We start from the raw sequence: 16,348 nt of genomic DNA, 5'->3' as shown, positions 1-16,348 counted from the left end.
TGCAGGGTAGATATTCTGCCTCGCTCCGTTTCTCTCCTCTCCTCTCCTCCACCTCACTCTCCATCTCTCCTCTCCTCCCTCGCTGCATCTCTTTCACCGCTCCACCTCACCTGAGTGGGTATCTGTGCTCTCAGGACATTCTGTTTTGTTTCCATGGTGATGCCAGGGACCGTGGTTGCCAGGCGCTGGATGTGGTTGTTGAGGGTAGCGAGAGCAGGGCTGGGCATGCCTGGTTGGTTGGATGCTCCAGTGGAGGACTGCTTGTCTGTCCCGTTCCCAAACGCCAGCATGGCTTTCTCTGTTCAGAGTAGTAAAGAGGACAGTAAAGTGCTGTGTGACTTTTGGTCTCCACAACTTGTTATTGGATTCTTTACATTGCAGAACCAATTTTATTTTTGTAAACTTAAGTTTACAGTTTTAATTTCGAAAAAAAAAAGATTAATGACATGGACAAAATTATAGACACCCCCGGAGCTATACTAGATGCGTACTCCTTTGGCCAAGATAACTGAAGACAAACGCTTCTTGTAGCCGTCAATGAGCTGAACCTTTCTGCTGGCAATTTGACCCACTTTTCAGCAGCAAACTGCTCTAATTCTTCAATGTTTGAGGAGTGCCCTCCACCAACTGCTGTTTTCAGCTCTCGCCATAGGTTATGGATGGGATTCAGATCTGGACTCTTTCGCTGGCCACTCCAGAACAGTCCGGCATCTTTGCTTAAACCATTCCTGGGTGCTTTTTAATGGGTGTTTGGGGTCGTTGTCCTGCTGGAAGACCCACAACCTTCAATGGAGACCCAGTTTTTGGACACTGGGTTGAACATTGGACTCCATAACACCTGATAATCTGCTGATTTCACATTCAAGGCCCCCAGTACCAGCAGTGGTGTAAAGTACTTAAGTATAAAATACTTTAAAGTACTACTTAAGTCGATTTTTTTGGTATCTGTACTTTACTTTATATTTCTGACAACCTCTACTTTTACTTCACTACATTCCTAAAGGAAATAATGTAAGTTTTACTCCATCCATTTTCCCTGACACCCAAAAGTACTCGTTACATTTTGAATGCTTAGCAGGACAGGAAAATGGTCCAATTCACACACTTGTCAACAGAACATCCCTGGTCATCCCTACTGCCTCTGATCTGGGGGACTCACTAAACACACATGCTTCGTTTGTAAATTATGTCTGAAAGTTGGAGTGTGCCCCTGGCTTTCCGTACATTTTTAAAACAAGAAAATTGTGCCGTCTGGTTTGCTTAATATAAGGAATTTGAAATTATTTACACTTTACTTTTGATACTTAAGTATATTTTAAACCAAATACTTTTAGACTTTTACTCAAGTAATATTTTACTGGGTGACTTTTACTTGAGTCATTTTCTATAAGGTATCTTTACTTTTACTCAAGTATGACAGTTGGGTGCTTTTTTCACCACTGAGTACCAGACGAAGCAAAACAACCCCACAGCATTATCAAACCTCCCCCATCTTTGATTGGATCTTCCTGCAGGAAAACAACCCCAAACACACAGAAAAAGCAGCCAGGAATGGTTCAAGAAGAGATGCTGGACTGTTCTGGAGTAGCCAACGAGGAGTTCAGATCTGAATCACATTGACGGCTACAAGAAGCGTTTGTCTGCAGTTACCAAAGGCTGTGCAACCAATTACCAGCTATCATTTTTTACATGTCATTTGTCTTTATTTTCTAAATAGAAATTGTAAACTTATGTTTACAAAAATAAAATTGGTTCTGCAATGTTCAAAATCCACAACAGGGTGTGGAGACCAAACGTTTTTTTCAATTGGAACTTTTTTTTGGAAGAAATATGGAATAATTTAAGAAAAGTGCAAAGGTGTCTGTATATTTGGCCTCAACTGTATCTAAGAGACTTTTCGGGCCTCAGTTCCTCAAATTCCCCTGTAGGTCTAAGCCCTTAGATCCCAAACTGGATGAAAATAAACAACTGTCAAATTTTATCACGTAATAATAATAATAACGCCAAAGCCTTCCTAATTGTCCTTTTATCCTTTATACTTGATTTCATTTGTATGTTTTTGTTTATGCATACCTGTAATATAGATGACGCCTGTAACATGTTTGACTATGATTGTTTTTAGTGTTGCAACTCAATTTGAGTGGTCCACAATTTAAATGTGTATTTTTTAAATGTTTTTTTACTCTAACACCACAGCTACCATCCCCTCAGCTACCATCCCCACAGCTATAGACCCACAGCTACCATCCCCTCAGCTATAGACCCACAGCTACCATCCCCTCAGCTACAATCCCCACAGCTACCATCCCCACAGCTACCATCCCCTCAGCTACCATCCCAACAGCTACCATCCCAACAGCTACCATCCCCTGAGCTACCATCCCCTCAGCTACCATCCCCTCAGCTACCATCCCTTCAGCTACCATCCCCTCAGCTATAGACCCACAGCTACCATCCCCTCAGCTATAGACCCACAGCTACCATCCCCTCAGCTACCATCCCCTCATCTACCATCCCCTAAGCTACCATCCCCTCAGCTATAGACCCACAGCTACCATCCCCTCAGCTATAAACCCACAGCTACCATCCCCTCAGCTACCATCCCCGCAGCTACCATCCCCACAGCTATAGACCCACAGCTACCATCCCCTCAGCTACCATCCCCTCAGCTACCATCCCCTCAGCTACCATCCCCTCAGCTACATCCCCTCAGCTACCATCCCCACAGCTACCATCCCCACAGCTACCATCCCCACAGCTACCATCCCCTCAGCTATAGACCCACAGCTACCATCCCCTCAGCTACCATCCCCTCAGCTACCATCCCCTCAGCTACCATCCCCTCAGCTACCATCCCTTCAGCTACCATCCCCTCAGCTATATACCCACAGCTACCATCCCCTCAGCTACCATCCCCTCAGCTATAGACCCACAGCTACCATCCCCTCAGCTACCATCCCCTCAGCTACCATCCCCTAAGCTACCATCCCCTCAGCTATAGACCCACAGCTACCATCCCCTCAGCTATAGACCCACAGCTACCATCCCCTCAGCTACCATCCCCGCAGCTACCATCCACACAGCTATAGACCCACAGCTACCATCCCCTCAGCTACCATCCCCTCAGCTACCATCCCCTCAGCTACCATCCCCTCAGCTATAGACCCACAGCTACCATCCCCTCAGCTACCATCCCCACAGCTACCATCCCCACAGCTACCATCCCCTCAGCTACCATCCCCACAGCTACCATCCCCTGAGCTACCATCCCCTCAGCTACCATCCCCTCAGCTACCATCCCCGCAGCTACCATCCCCACAGCTATAGACCCACAGCTACCATCCCCACAGCTACCATCCCCTCAGCTACCATCCCCTCTGCTACCATCCCCTCAGCTATAGACCCACAGCTACCATCCCCTCAGCTAACATCCCCTCAGCTACCATCCCCTCAGCTATAGACCCACAGCTACCATCCCCTCAGCTACCATCCCCTCAGCTATAGACCCACAGCTACCATGCCCTCAGCTACCATCCCCTCAGCTACCATCCCCTCAGCTACCATCCCCTCAGCTACCATCCCCTCAGCTACCATCCCCTCAGCTACCATGCCCTCAGCTATAGACCCACAGCTACCATCCCCTCAGCTACCATCCCCTCAGCTACCATCCCCTCAGCTACCATCCCCTCAGCTACCATGCCCTCAGCTATAGACCCACAGCTACCATCCCCTCAGCTACCATCCCCTCAGCTACCATCCCCTCAGCTACCATCCCCTCAGCTACCATCCCCTCAGCTACCATGCCCTCAGCTATAAACCCACAGCTACCATCCCCTGAGCTACCATCCCCTCAGCTACCATCCCCTCAGCTACCATCCCCTCAGCTACCATCCCCTCAGCTACCATCCCCACAGCTATAGACCCACAGCTACCATCCCAAAAGTTACCATCCCCTCAGCTATAGACCCACAGCTATAGACCCACAGCTATAGACCCACAGCTACCATACCCTCAGCTATAGACCCAAAGCTACCATCCCCGCAGCTACCATCCCCGCAGCTACCATCCCCTCAGCTACCATCCCCTCAGCTACCATCCCCTCAGCTACCATCCCCTCAGCTATAGACCCACAGCTACCATCCCCTCAGCTAACATCCCCTCAGCTACCATCCCCTCAGCTATAGACCCTCAGCTACCATCCCCTCAGCTAACATCCCCTCAGCTACCATCCCCTCAGCTATAGACCCTCAGCTACCATCCCCTCAGCTACCATCCCCTCAGCTATAGACCCACAGCTACCATCCCCTCAGCTACCATCCCCTCAGCTACCATCCCCTCAGCTACAATCCCCTCAGCTACCATCCCCTCAGCTACCATCCCCTCAGCTACCATCCCCTCAGCTACCATCCCCTCAGCTACCATCCCCTCAGCTACCATCCCCTCAGCTACCATCCCCTCAGCTACAATCCCCTCAGCTACCATCCCCTCAGCTACCATCCCCTCAGCTACCATCCCCTCAGCTATAGACCCACAGCTACCATCCCCTCAGCTACCATCCCCTCAGCTACCATCCCCTCAGCTACCATCCCCTCAGCTACCATCCCCACAGCTATAGACCCACAGCTACCATCCCAGCAGTTACCATCCCCTCAGCTATAGACCCACAGCTATAGACCCACAGCTATAGACCCACAGCTATAGACCCACAGCTACCATCCCCTCAGCTATAGACCCAAAGCTACCATCCCCGCAGCTACCATCCCCACAGCTATAGACCTACAGCTACCATCCCCTCAGCTACCATCCCCTCAGCTATAGACCTACAGCTACCATCCCCTCAGCTACCATCCCCTCAGCTATAGACCCACAGCTACCATCCCCTCAGCTACCATCCCCTCAGCTACCATCCCCTCAGCTACCATCCCCTAAGCTACATCCCCTCAGCTATAGACCCACAGCTACCATCCCCTCAGCTATAGACCCACAGCTACCATCCCCTCAGCTACCATCCCCGCAGCTACCATCCCCACAGCTATAGACCCACAGCTACCATCCCCTCAGCTACCATCCTCTCTGCTACCATCCCCTCAGCTACCATCCCCTCAGCTACCATCCCCTCAGCTAACATCCCCTCAGCTACCATCCCCTCAGCTATAGACCCACAGCTACCATCCCCTCAGCTACCATCCCCTCAGCTATAGACCCACAGCTACCATGCCCTCAGCTACCATCCCCTCAGCTACCATCCCCTCAGCTACCATCCCCTCAGCTACCATCCCCTCAGCTACCATGCCCTCAGCTATAGACCCACAGCTACCATCCCCTCAGCTACCATCCCCTCAGCTACCATCCCCTCAGCTACCATCCCCTCAGCTACCATGCCCTCAGCTATAGACCCACAGCTACCATCCCCTCAGCTACCATCCCCTCAGCTACCATCCCCTCAGCTACCATCCCCTCAGCTACCATGCCCTCAGCTATAAACCCACAGCTACCATCCCCTCAGCTACCATCCCCTCAGCTACCATCCCCTCAGCTACCATCCCCTCAGCTACCATCCCCTCAGCTACCATCCCCTCAGCTACCATCCCCACAGCTATAGACCCACAGCTACCATCCCAAAAGTTACCATCCCCTCAGCTATAGACCCACAGCTATAGACCCACAGCTATAGACCCACAGCTACCATCCCCTCAGCTATAGACCCAAAGCTACCATCCCCGCAGCTACCATCCCCTCAGCTATAGACCCACAGCTACCATCCCCTCAGCTACCATCCCCTCAGCTACCATCCCCTCAGCTACCATCCCCTCAGCTATAGACCCACAGCTACCATCCCCTCAGCTAACATCCCCTCAGCTACCATCCCCTCAGCTATAGACCCTCAGCTACCATCCCCTCAGCTACCATCCCCTCAGCTATAGACCCACAGCTACCATCCCCTCAGCTACCATCCCCTCAGCTACCATCCCCTCAGCTACAATCCCCTCAGCTACCATCCCCTCAGCTACCATCCCCTCAGCTACCATCCCCTCAGCTATAGACCCACAGCTACCATTCCCTCAGCTACCATCCCCTCAGCTACCATCCCCTCAGCTACCATCCCCACAGCTATAGACCCACAGCTACCATCCCAGCAGTTATCATCCCCTCAGCTATAGACCCACAGCTATAGACCCACAGCTATAGACCCACAGCTATAGACCCACAGCTACCATCCCCTCAGCTATAGACCCAAAGCTACCATCCCCGCAGCTACCATCCCCACAGGTATAGACCTACAGCTACCATCCCATCAGCTACCATCCCCTCAGCTATAGACCTACAGCTACCATCCCCTCAGCTACCATCCCCACAGCTACCATCCCCTCAGCTATAGACCCACAGCTACCATCCCCTCAGCTACCATCCCCTCAGCTACCATCCCCTCAGCTACCATGCCCTCAGCTATAGACCCACAGCTACCATCCCCTCAGCTACCATCCCCTCAGCTACCATCCCCTCAGCTACCATGCCCTCAGCTATAGACCCACAGCTACCATCCCCTCAGCTACCATCCCCTCAGCTACCATCCCCTCAGCTACCATCCCCTCAGCTACCATGCCCTCAGCTACCATGCCCTCAGCTATAAACCCACAGCTACCATCCCCTCAGCTACCATCCCCTCAGCTACCATCCCCTCAGCTACCATCCCCTCAGCTACCATCCCCTCAGCTACCATCCCCACAGCTATAGACCCACAGCTACCATCCCAAAAGTTACCATCCCCTCAGCTATAGACCCACAGCTATAGACCCACAGCTATAGACCCACAGCTACCATCCCCTCAGCTATAGACCCAAAGCTACCATCCCCGCAGCTACCATCCCCTCAGCTATAGACCCACAGCTACCATCCCCTCAGCTACCATCCCCTCAGCTACCATCCCCTCAGCTATAGACCCACAGCTACCATCCCCTCAGCTAACATCCCCTCAGCTACCATCCCCTCAGCTATAGACCCTCAGCTACCATCCCCTCAGCTAACATCCCCTCAGCTACCATCCCCTCAGCTATAGACCCTCAGCTACCATCCCCTCAGCTACCATCCCCTCAGCTATAGACCCACAGCTACCATCCCCTCAGCTACCATCCCCTCAGCTACCATCCCCTCAGCTACAATCCCCTCAGCTACCATCCCCTCAGCTACCATCCCCTCAGCTACCATCCCCTCAGCTATAGACCCACAGCTACCATCCCCTCAGCTACCATCCCCTCAGCTACCATCCCCTCAGCTACCATCCCCACAGCTATAGACCCACAGCTACCATCCCAGCAGTTACCATCCCCTCAGCTATAGACCCACAGCTATAGACCCACAGCTATAGACCCACAGCTATAGACCCACAGCTACCATCCCCTCAGCTATAGACCCAAAGCTACCATCCCCTCAGCTACCATCCCCACAGCTATAGACCTACAGCTACCATCCCCTCAGCTACCATCCCCTCAGCTATAGACCTACAGCTACCATCCCCGCAGCTACCATCCCCACAGCTATAGACCTACAGCTACCATCCCCTCAGCTACCATCCCCTCAGCTATAGACCTACAGCTACCATCCCCTCAGCTACCATCCCCACAGCTACCATCCCCTCAGCTACCATCCCCACAGCTACCATCCCCTCAGCTATAGACCCACAGCTACCATCCCCTCAGCTACCATCCCCTCAGCTACCATCCCCTCAGCTACCATCCCCTCAGCTACCATCCCCTCAGCTACCATCCCCTCAGCTACCATCCCCACAGCTACCATCCCCTCAGCTATAGACCTACAGCTACCATCCCCTCAGCTACCATCCCCTCAGCTATAGACCCACAGCTACCATCCCCTCAGCTACCATCCCCTCAGCTACCATCCCCTCAGCTACCATCCCCTCAGCTACCATCCCCTCAGCTATAGACCCACAGCTACCATCCCAACAGTTACCATCCCCTCAGCTATAGACCCACAGCTATAGACCCACAGCTATAGACCGACAGCTATAGACCCACAGCTACCATCCCCTCAGCTACCATCCCCACAGCCATAGACCCAAAGCTACCATCCCCTCAGCTATAGACCCACAGCTACCATCCCCTCAGCTATAAACCCACAGCTACCATCCCCTCAGCTACCATCCGCACAGCTATAGACCCACAGCTACCATCCCCTCACCTATAACCCACAGCTACGATCCCCACAGCTACCATCCCCTCAGCTACCATCCCCACAGCTACCATCCCCTCAGCTATAGACCTACAGCTACCATCCCCTCAGCTACCATCCCCTCAGCTACCATCCCCTCAGCTATAGACCCACAGCTACCATCCCCTCAGCTACCATCCCCTCAGCTACCATCCCCTCAGCTACCATCCCCTCAGCTACCATCCCACGAGCTACCATCCCCACAGCTATAGACCCACAGCTACCATCCCCTCATCTACCTTCCCCTCAGCTATAGACTCACAGCTACCATCCCCACAGCTACCATCCCCTCAGCTACCACCCCCTCAGCTACCATCCCCTCACCTATAGACCTACAGCTATGATCCCCACAGCTACCATCCCCACAGCTATAGACGCACAGCTACCATCCCCTCAGCTACCATCCCCTCAGCTACCATCCCCTCAGCTACCACCCCCTCAGCTACCATCCCCTCAGCTACCATCCCCTCGGCTACCATCCCCTCAGCTACCATCCCCTCAGCTACCATCCCCACAGCTACCATCCCCTCAGCTACCATCCCCTCGGCTACCATCCCATCAGCTACCATCCCCTGAGCTACCTTCCCCTCAGCTTCCATCCCCTCGGCTACCATCTCTCAGCTACCATCCCCTCAGCTACCATCCCCTCAGCTACCATCCCCTCGGCTACCATCCCCTCAGCTACCATCCCCTCAGCTACCATCCCCACAGCTACCATCCCCTCAGCTACCATCCCCTCGGCTACCATCCCATCAGCTACCATCCCCTCAGCTACCATCCCCTCAGCTACCATCCCCTCAGCTACCATCCCCACAGCTACCATCCCCTCAGCTACCATCCCCTCAGCTACCATCCCCACAGCTACCATCCCCTGAGCTACCATCCCCTCAGCTACCATCCCCTCAGCTACCATCCCCTTAGCTACCATCCCATCAGCTACCATCCCCTGAGCTACCATCCCCTCAGCTACCATCCCCTCAGCTACCATCCCCTGAGCTACCATCCCCTCAGCTACCATCCCCTCAGCTACCATCCCCTCAGCTACCATCCCCACAGCTACCATCCCCTGAGCTACCATCCCCTCAGCTACCATCCCCTCAGCTACCATCCCCACAGCTACCATCCCCTCAGCTACCATCCCCTCAGCTACCATCCCCTCAGCTACCATCCCCACAGCTCCAGGGCTCTGAGGGCTGTAGTAGAATGGTTCTGGTTAACAGAATGCTTCAGGCTCTCTTCATCCATCCCCTCAGCTATAGGCTCCAGGAAATCTTTCGGCTGTACAACACATCCCATTCAAGTTCTCCAAGACAGACAATCAGGACTGGGGTTGCAAAGGGAAAAGAAACCCTTTCAAAGTTTACCAGTAAACTACCAGAATTTTGGTAAAATCATAATTACCAAAATTACAGAAGATTCCGGTAACTTCGGTAAATTCCTGGTAGCTTTAGCAACCCTGTCAGGGACTGTATAGACTGTGTGAGTCAACCCAGAAACCCCATAATTCAACTCTATCTGTCTTGACATTTTCACTGACACATCTAGACGTAAAACCAGGAGAACCCGAGTGAGGTGAGTTAGTTATTAAAACATATTATTATATTATATTATATGTTTAGAACCATGATGAGGATGCAGGAGCTGGGTGACAGATGTTTTTAAACCTGAGTGAACAGCTTTAGTTTTTCAGCGTTTTCTCTCCCTGACTGCCGACGGCTGCGTTTAACCAGTGTGTTATTTTCTGCCTGTGTCCCAAATGGCACCCTATTCCATACATAGTGCGCTACTTCTGACCAGAGCCCTATGAGCCGGAGCGCACTATAAAGGGGACATTGGGATGCATCCTTCTATCTCTGTCCAGCTCATTACCTCTGCAGTAGGAAACACAATTAACTGAATTACAAAGCCATCAAAGGCCATCTGAAGTCCTCTCTCTCTTTCAGCTACTGGCTATATAACGCTCTCTCTCTCTCTCTCTAACGCTCTCGCTCTCTCTCTCTCTCTCTCTCTCTCACTCTCTCTCTAACGCTCTCTCTCTTTCTCTCTCTCTCTCTCTTTCTCTCTCTCTCTCTCTCTCTCTCTCTCTCTCTCTCTCTCTCTCTCTCTCTCTCTCTCTCTCTCTCTCTCTCTCTAACGCTCTCTCTCTTTCTCTCTCTCTCTCTCTCTCTCTCTCTCTCTCTCTCTCTCTCTCTCTCTCTCTCGCTCTCTCGCTCTCTTTCTCAGCTACTGGCTATATAACCCTCTCTCTCAATTACATTTCATATTTCAATTTAAGGGGCTTTATTGGCATGGGAAACATATGTTCACATTGCCAAAGCAAGGGAAATAGATTAACAAAGTGAAATAAGCAATAAATATTAACAGTAAACATTACACTCACAGAAGTTCCAAAATAATAGAGACATGTCATAATGTCATATTATGTCTATATATAGTGTTGTAACAATGTGCAAATAGTTATAGTACAAATTTTTGTTGTTGTTGACATTTTAGTCATTTAGCAGATGCTTTTATCCAGAGCGACTTACAGTTAGTGAGTATGGAGGACTAAAAGTGCCACAATTAAATAAATAAATACACCATTAAATAATTACTTAAATGTGTCATTAATTAATTAAAATTAGAATTAAATACATAAATGTGTTATTAAATGTGTCATTAATTAATTCAAATACTGATTCATTTTATGTAAAATACATATATAATAATTTCACTATTTACATTTACATTTCATGGTCCTGCGTTGGAGTGCTTCCTGAATTACTTAAAACTGTCAAACTGACCCATCAAAAGTTGGTAGGCGGAACCTAACGCCTGATTGGTTACCCTCTGCATCAAGCCAAGACAAATCAATTCCGGATAATGTCAGCAGGTCCTGCTTCTACATCCTCTGCTAAGTTTAAAATGTCTCTAACCAACTCCCTGGAAAGTTCACGGAGATCCTCCATTGTCTCTATCCAGGTTGGCCTACTCTACTTCAGACCAAAGCAATGGATCAGACTAGATTCGCGTTAGCCCCGCCCACTGACTTTGATGGGTCAGTTTGACAGTTTTAAGTAATTCATGAATCACTGCAATGCAGGATCATGAAATGTAAATGTAAATAGTGAAATAATTATATATGTATTTTACATAAAATGAATCGGTATTTGAATTAATTAATGATACATTTAATTACACATTTATGTATTTAATTCTAATTTTAATTAATTAATGACACATTTAAGTAATTATTTAATGGTGTATTTATTTATTTAATTGTGGCACTTTTAGTCCTCCATAGTGAGTGCATACATTTTTTATTTCATACTGGCCCCCCGTGGGAATCGAACCCATAACCCTGGCGTTGCAAACACCATGCTCTACCAACTGAGCTACACGGGACATATTAAGATTGATGAATTCAAACAGCATAAACAAATAGCTAGCTTGACTATTTTCACCATGTTACTCCTCTTCTCCTCTGCTCCTCCCCTCTTCCCCTCTGCTCTTCCCCTCTGCTCCTCCCCTCTTCCCCTCTGCTCCTCCCCTCTTCCCCTCTGCTCCTCCCCTCTTCCCCTCTGCTCCTCCCCTCCTCCCCTCTTCCCCTCTGCTCCTCCCCTCTTCCCCTCTGCTCTTCCCCTCTGCTCCTCCCCTCTTCCCCTCTTCCCCTCCGCTCCTCCCCTCTTCCCCTCTGCTCCTCCCCTCTTCCCCTCTGCTCTTCCCCTCTGCTCCTCCCCTCTTCCCCTCTGCTCCTCCCCTCTTCCCCTCTGCTCCTCCCCTCTTCCCCTCTGCTCCTCCCCTCTTCCCCTCTGCTCTTCCCCTCTTCCCCTCTGCTCCTCCCCTCTTCCCCTCTGCTCCTCCCCTCTTCCCCTCTTCCCCTCTGCTCCTCCCCTCTTCCCCTCTGCTCCTCCCCTCTTCCCCTCTGCTCTTCCCCTCTTCCCCTCTGCCCCTCCCCTCTTCCCCTCTGCTCCTCCCCTCTTCTCCTCTGCTCCTCCCCTCTTCCCCTCTGCTCCTCCCCTCTTCCCCTCTTCCCTTCTGCTCCTCCCCTCTTCCCCTCTGCTCCTCCCCTCTTCCCCTCTTCCCCTCTGCTCCTCCCCTCTTCCCCTCTGCTCCTCCCCTCTTCCCCTCTGCTCTTCTCCTCTTCCCCTCTGCTCCTCCCCTCTTCCCCTCTGCTCCTCCCCTCTTCCCCTCTGCTCAGAGTGTTATGTTAATTTGACAGTGTTACTACAGCTGAAGTGTGTTGGTGGCAGTGTTACTACGGTTACTACAGTGTTCCTACAATAGTGCTACAACAACTTCAGTGTGTGTTGACTGCCCCTGTCACTCACTCAGGCAGACGTTATCATGGAAATATTCCAGGAAGTCGTCACACTGTTCCCGGTGGTTCCCGGAGGCCGAGCAGGAGCACCACGGACCCACGTTAGACGTTGAGTTATCAAGGTAGTTAGGAGTTATAGTACTGCCTAGGGAGGGGGAGAGAGGGGGAGAGAGGGGGAGAGAGAGAGGGGGGGAGGGAGGGAGAGGGAGAGAGAGAGAGAGAGAGAGAGAGAGGGGGTGGAGAGAGGGGGGGGGGGGGGGTGGGAGAGACGTAGAGAGAGAAATCTTTAATGGTACAAGAGGACAACCATGTGAAGTTCCACTTTATCAGACATCTCTTGGTTGGAGAAAACAGTAGAGCGTGTGAGAGAGGGAGGGAGAGAAGGGGAGGTAGAGAGAGAGGGAGGGAGAGAAGGGGAGGGAGAGAGAGAAGGGGAGGGAGAGAAGGGGAGGGGGAGAGAGAGCAGGAGGGAGAGACGGAGGGAGAGAGAGAAGGGGAGGGAGAGAGAGAGAGAGAGAGGGAGAGACGGGGAGGGAGAGAAGGGGAGGGGGAGAGAGAGCAGGAGGGAGAGAAGGGGAGGGAGAGAGAGAAGGGGAGGGAGAGAGAGGGAGGGAGAGACGGAGGGAGAGAGAGAAGGGGAGGGAGAGAGAGGGACGGAAGTAGATGGAGAGAGAGAAGGGGAGGTAGAGACGGGGAGGGAGGGAGAGGGAGGTAGAGAGAGAGAGGGAGGGAGAGACTGGGAGGGAGATAGAGAGAAGGGGAGGGAGAGAGATGGAGGGAGGGAGAGACGGGAGGGAGATAGAGAGAGAGAGAGAGAGAGAGGGAGAGGCGGTGAGGGAGGTAGAAGAGCAGGAGAGAGGAGATGTGAGACGAGACGAGATGGAGGTAGAGAGAGGGAGGAGATGAGACGAGACATCTATTTATGCTGACTATTCAATTCAAGTAGAAAATACTTCATTTCACACAGTCGAATGGGGAATCATAATGGTACAAGACGGCAACCTGTTGAGTTCCACGTTTTCAGAATAGCTTGGCGAGTGGAGTAGTGCTCCCCAGACAAATATTAATTTCACATTTTACATACTACTAACAGTCTTAATAAATACAAATGTTGTTTCGAAATAACAATTCCCAGAGCATATTGTTACAGAGTACGAATGTGGAATCTTTAATGATACAAGATGACAACCTGTTGAGTTTTCAGACTAAACCGTTGGAAAGGACGGGTAAGATGTGTAGAAACACACTTATTGTATTGGAGGTTCACTTGGTTGATCTGAGTTGCACCCCAAATACCACCCTATTCCCATTGGGTTGTTGTTGTCATTCAAGTTGTAATCAAAGTTGTGGTGTGTTCTCTCTGGCTGTTGAATGGGGGAATGATTGACGCTAGCCTTTGTGTTCGATAGCCTTGTAGCTAGTAACTGAAGCTTCTTCAAATTGCTGCACTTTAAGGTGCTAAAACTACTCTGGTCCCAACAACAGCATGCATCTCACAGTCAACTGCTAGGTGAGATGTCTGGAATGGACAATCACTAGGGCACCACTTTCTTTCATTATTGTATCCTCTCTCTCTCTCTCTCTCTCTCTCTCTCTCTCTCTCTGTCTTTCTCTCTCTCTCTCTCTCTCTCTCTGTCTTTCTCTCTCTCTTTCTGTCTGTCTTTCTCTCTCTCTTTCTGTCTGTCTTTCTCTCTCTCTTTCTGTCTTTCTCTCTCTCTTTCTGTCTTTCTCTCTCTCTTTCTGTTTTTCTCTCTCTTTCTGTCTTTCTCTCTCTCTTTCTGTCTTTCTCTCTCTCTTTCTGTCTTTCTCTCTCTCTTTTTCTCTGTCTTTCTCTCTCTCTCTCTTTCTTTCTCTCTCTCTCTCTGTCTTTCTCTCTCAATTCAATTTCAATTCAATTCAATTTCAATTCAATTCAATTTCAATGTAAGGGCTTTATTGTCATGAGAAACGTATGTTAACGTTGCCAAAGCAAGTGAAGTAGATAGTAAACACAAGTGAAATAAACAATAAATATTAACAGTAAACATTACACTCAGAAGTTTCAAAAGAATAAAGACATTTCAAATGTCATATTATGTCTATATACAGTGTTGTAACAATGTGCAAATAGTTAAAGTACAAATGGGAAAATAAATAAACATAAATATGGGTTGTGTTTACAATGGTGTTTGTTCTTCACTGGTTGCCCTTTTCTTGTGGCAACAGGTCACAAATCTTGCTGCTGTGATGGCACACTGGTGTTTTTCACCCAGTAGACAAGGGAGTTTATCAAAATTGGGTTTGTTTTCGAATTCTTTGTGGATCGCTGTAATCTGAGGGAAATATGTGTCTCTAATATGGTCATACATTTGGCAGGAGGTTAGGAAGTGCAGCTCAGTTTCCATCTCATTTTGTGGGCAGTGTGCACATAGCCTGTCTTCTCTTGAGAGCCAGGTCTGCCTACGGCGGCCTTTCTCAATAGCAAGGCTATGCTCACTGAGTCTGTACATAGTCAAAGCTTTCCTTAAGTTTGGGTCAGTCACAGTGGTCAGCTATTCTGCCACTGTGTACTCTCTGTTTAGGGCCAAATAGCATTCTAGTTTGCTCTGTTTTTTTTGTTTGTTCTTTACAATGTGTCAAGTAATTCTCTTTTTGTTTTCTCATGATTTGGTTGGGTCTAATTGTGTTGTTGTTGTTGTTGTCCTGGGGCTGTGTGGGGTCTGTTTGTGTTTGTGAACAGAGCCCCAGGACAAGCTTCCTTAGGGGTCTTTCTCTCTCTCTCTCTCTCTTTCTGTCTTTCTCTCTCTCTTTCTCTATCTATCTCTCTTTCTCTCTCTCATTTTGTTGGGTTACAGCCTGAATTTAAAATTAATTAAATTGAAAATGTTTGTCTCTGGGCCTACACACAATACCCCATAATGTGAAAGTGGAATATTATGCCGATGACTCAAGTTTTGTTTTAAGATCCCTGCAATGTCTCATTGAAGATCTAGATAACTGTTGTGGCCTCTCTGGACAAAAACTTAATTATGATAAGTGGAACATATTAGATCTTTAAGAAAACACAGCTTTTCCATGACCATGCAGTTTACCTATACAATGGGCTGACGGTGAAGTCCTTAGTCATATCTCAGTTTAGCAAAAAAAAAAGGTCAGTTTGAATGACACTGAGGGGCAACGCTGTTACATCTAATGCCTGTTTGCCTGAGGCTGACGCACACTCTCATTAAAACGCACACACGTGCACATACACGGACACACACAGACATACACACATGTAAATAGTGTAAATACATACATGCACTCAAACATATACAGTTGTCCTTGCTCTTATGATGTTTGTTGTCTGTATCCAAATATTGTTTGATTTGCTTTCCATCTATAGTGGTGATGACAGTCATCGTTACCAGGACGAGGACTTGCTCTTTCCAAAAGCCAAATCTCTGATGAAGCAAGCTAAATGTCACGCTGTTTAGGTAGCTAGCTAGCTAGCTACATGCCAAATGGATCTGGCTACCCTCACGTATCTGAAAATACAGGATCAATTGATGTTTTACTGATCCTGAAACGCATGATGTTACTTGCTGTTTAACTCTAAATGTGGAATAATCGGAAATGTGTAGTTCTGACTATGCTTGTCAAGAGGTGAGGATATTAAAACCAAATAGTTATAACATTTATTTAAGAAAACAGCACGTAGTTGTCAATGGTTTTATCAGAGCTGGGGTTTCCTTGCCCCCCAGCAGGTAACTCGAACGCTCTGCACCGTTTTATCGATAACGACCTATATGGAGGTTCCTCTTCACTGAACCAACACGGTCCCATATAGAACCCTGCATTATG

General features: G+C 49.4%; 1 protein-coding gene across 1 annotated transcript in view; it reads right to left on the bottom strand.

The window, feature by feature from the left end:
- The window catches only part of LOC311120205 (GDNF family receptor alpha-4-like), a gene marked incomplete at both ends in the record, with an annotated part of 74,683 nt that overhangs the window by 7,266 nt on the left and 51,069 nt on the right, over positions 1-16,348 (bottom strand). Inside the window, 2 exons of the mRNA XM_084194821.1 lie at positions 111-298; positions 12,537-12,671. Coding sequence (XP_084050947.1) covers positions 111-298; positions 12,537-12,671 — 323 coding nt within the window. The remainder of the gene's footprint in view (positions 1-110; positions 299-12,536; positions 12,672-16,348) is intronic.

The sequence above is a fragment of the Coregonus lavaretus genome (genome assembly GCF_964263955.1).
Source record: "Coregonus lavaretus genome assembly, contig: HAP1_SCAFFOLD_978, whole genome shotgun sequence".
In the NCBI taxonomy this organism is placed as follows: domain Eukaryota; kingdom Metazoa; phylum Chordata; class Actinopteri; order Salmoniformes; family Salmonidae; genus Coregonus; species Coregonus lavaretus.
Note: the sequence above shows the minus strand (reverse complement) of the source record. Positions and strands in the feature narration are given on the sequence as shown.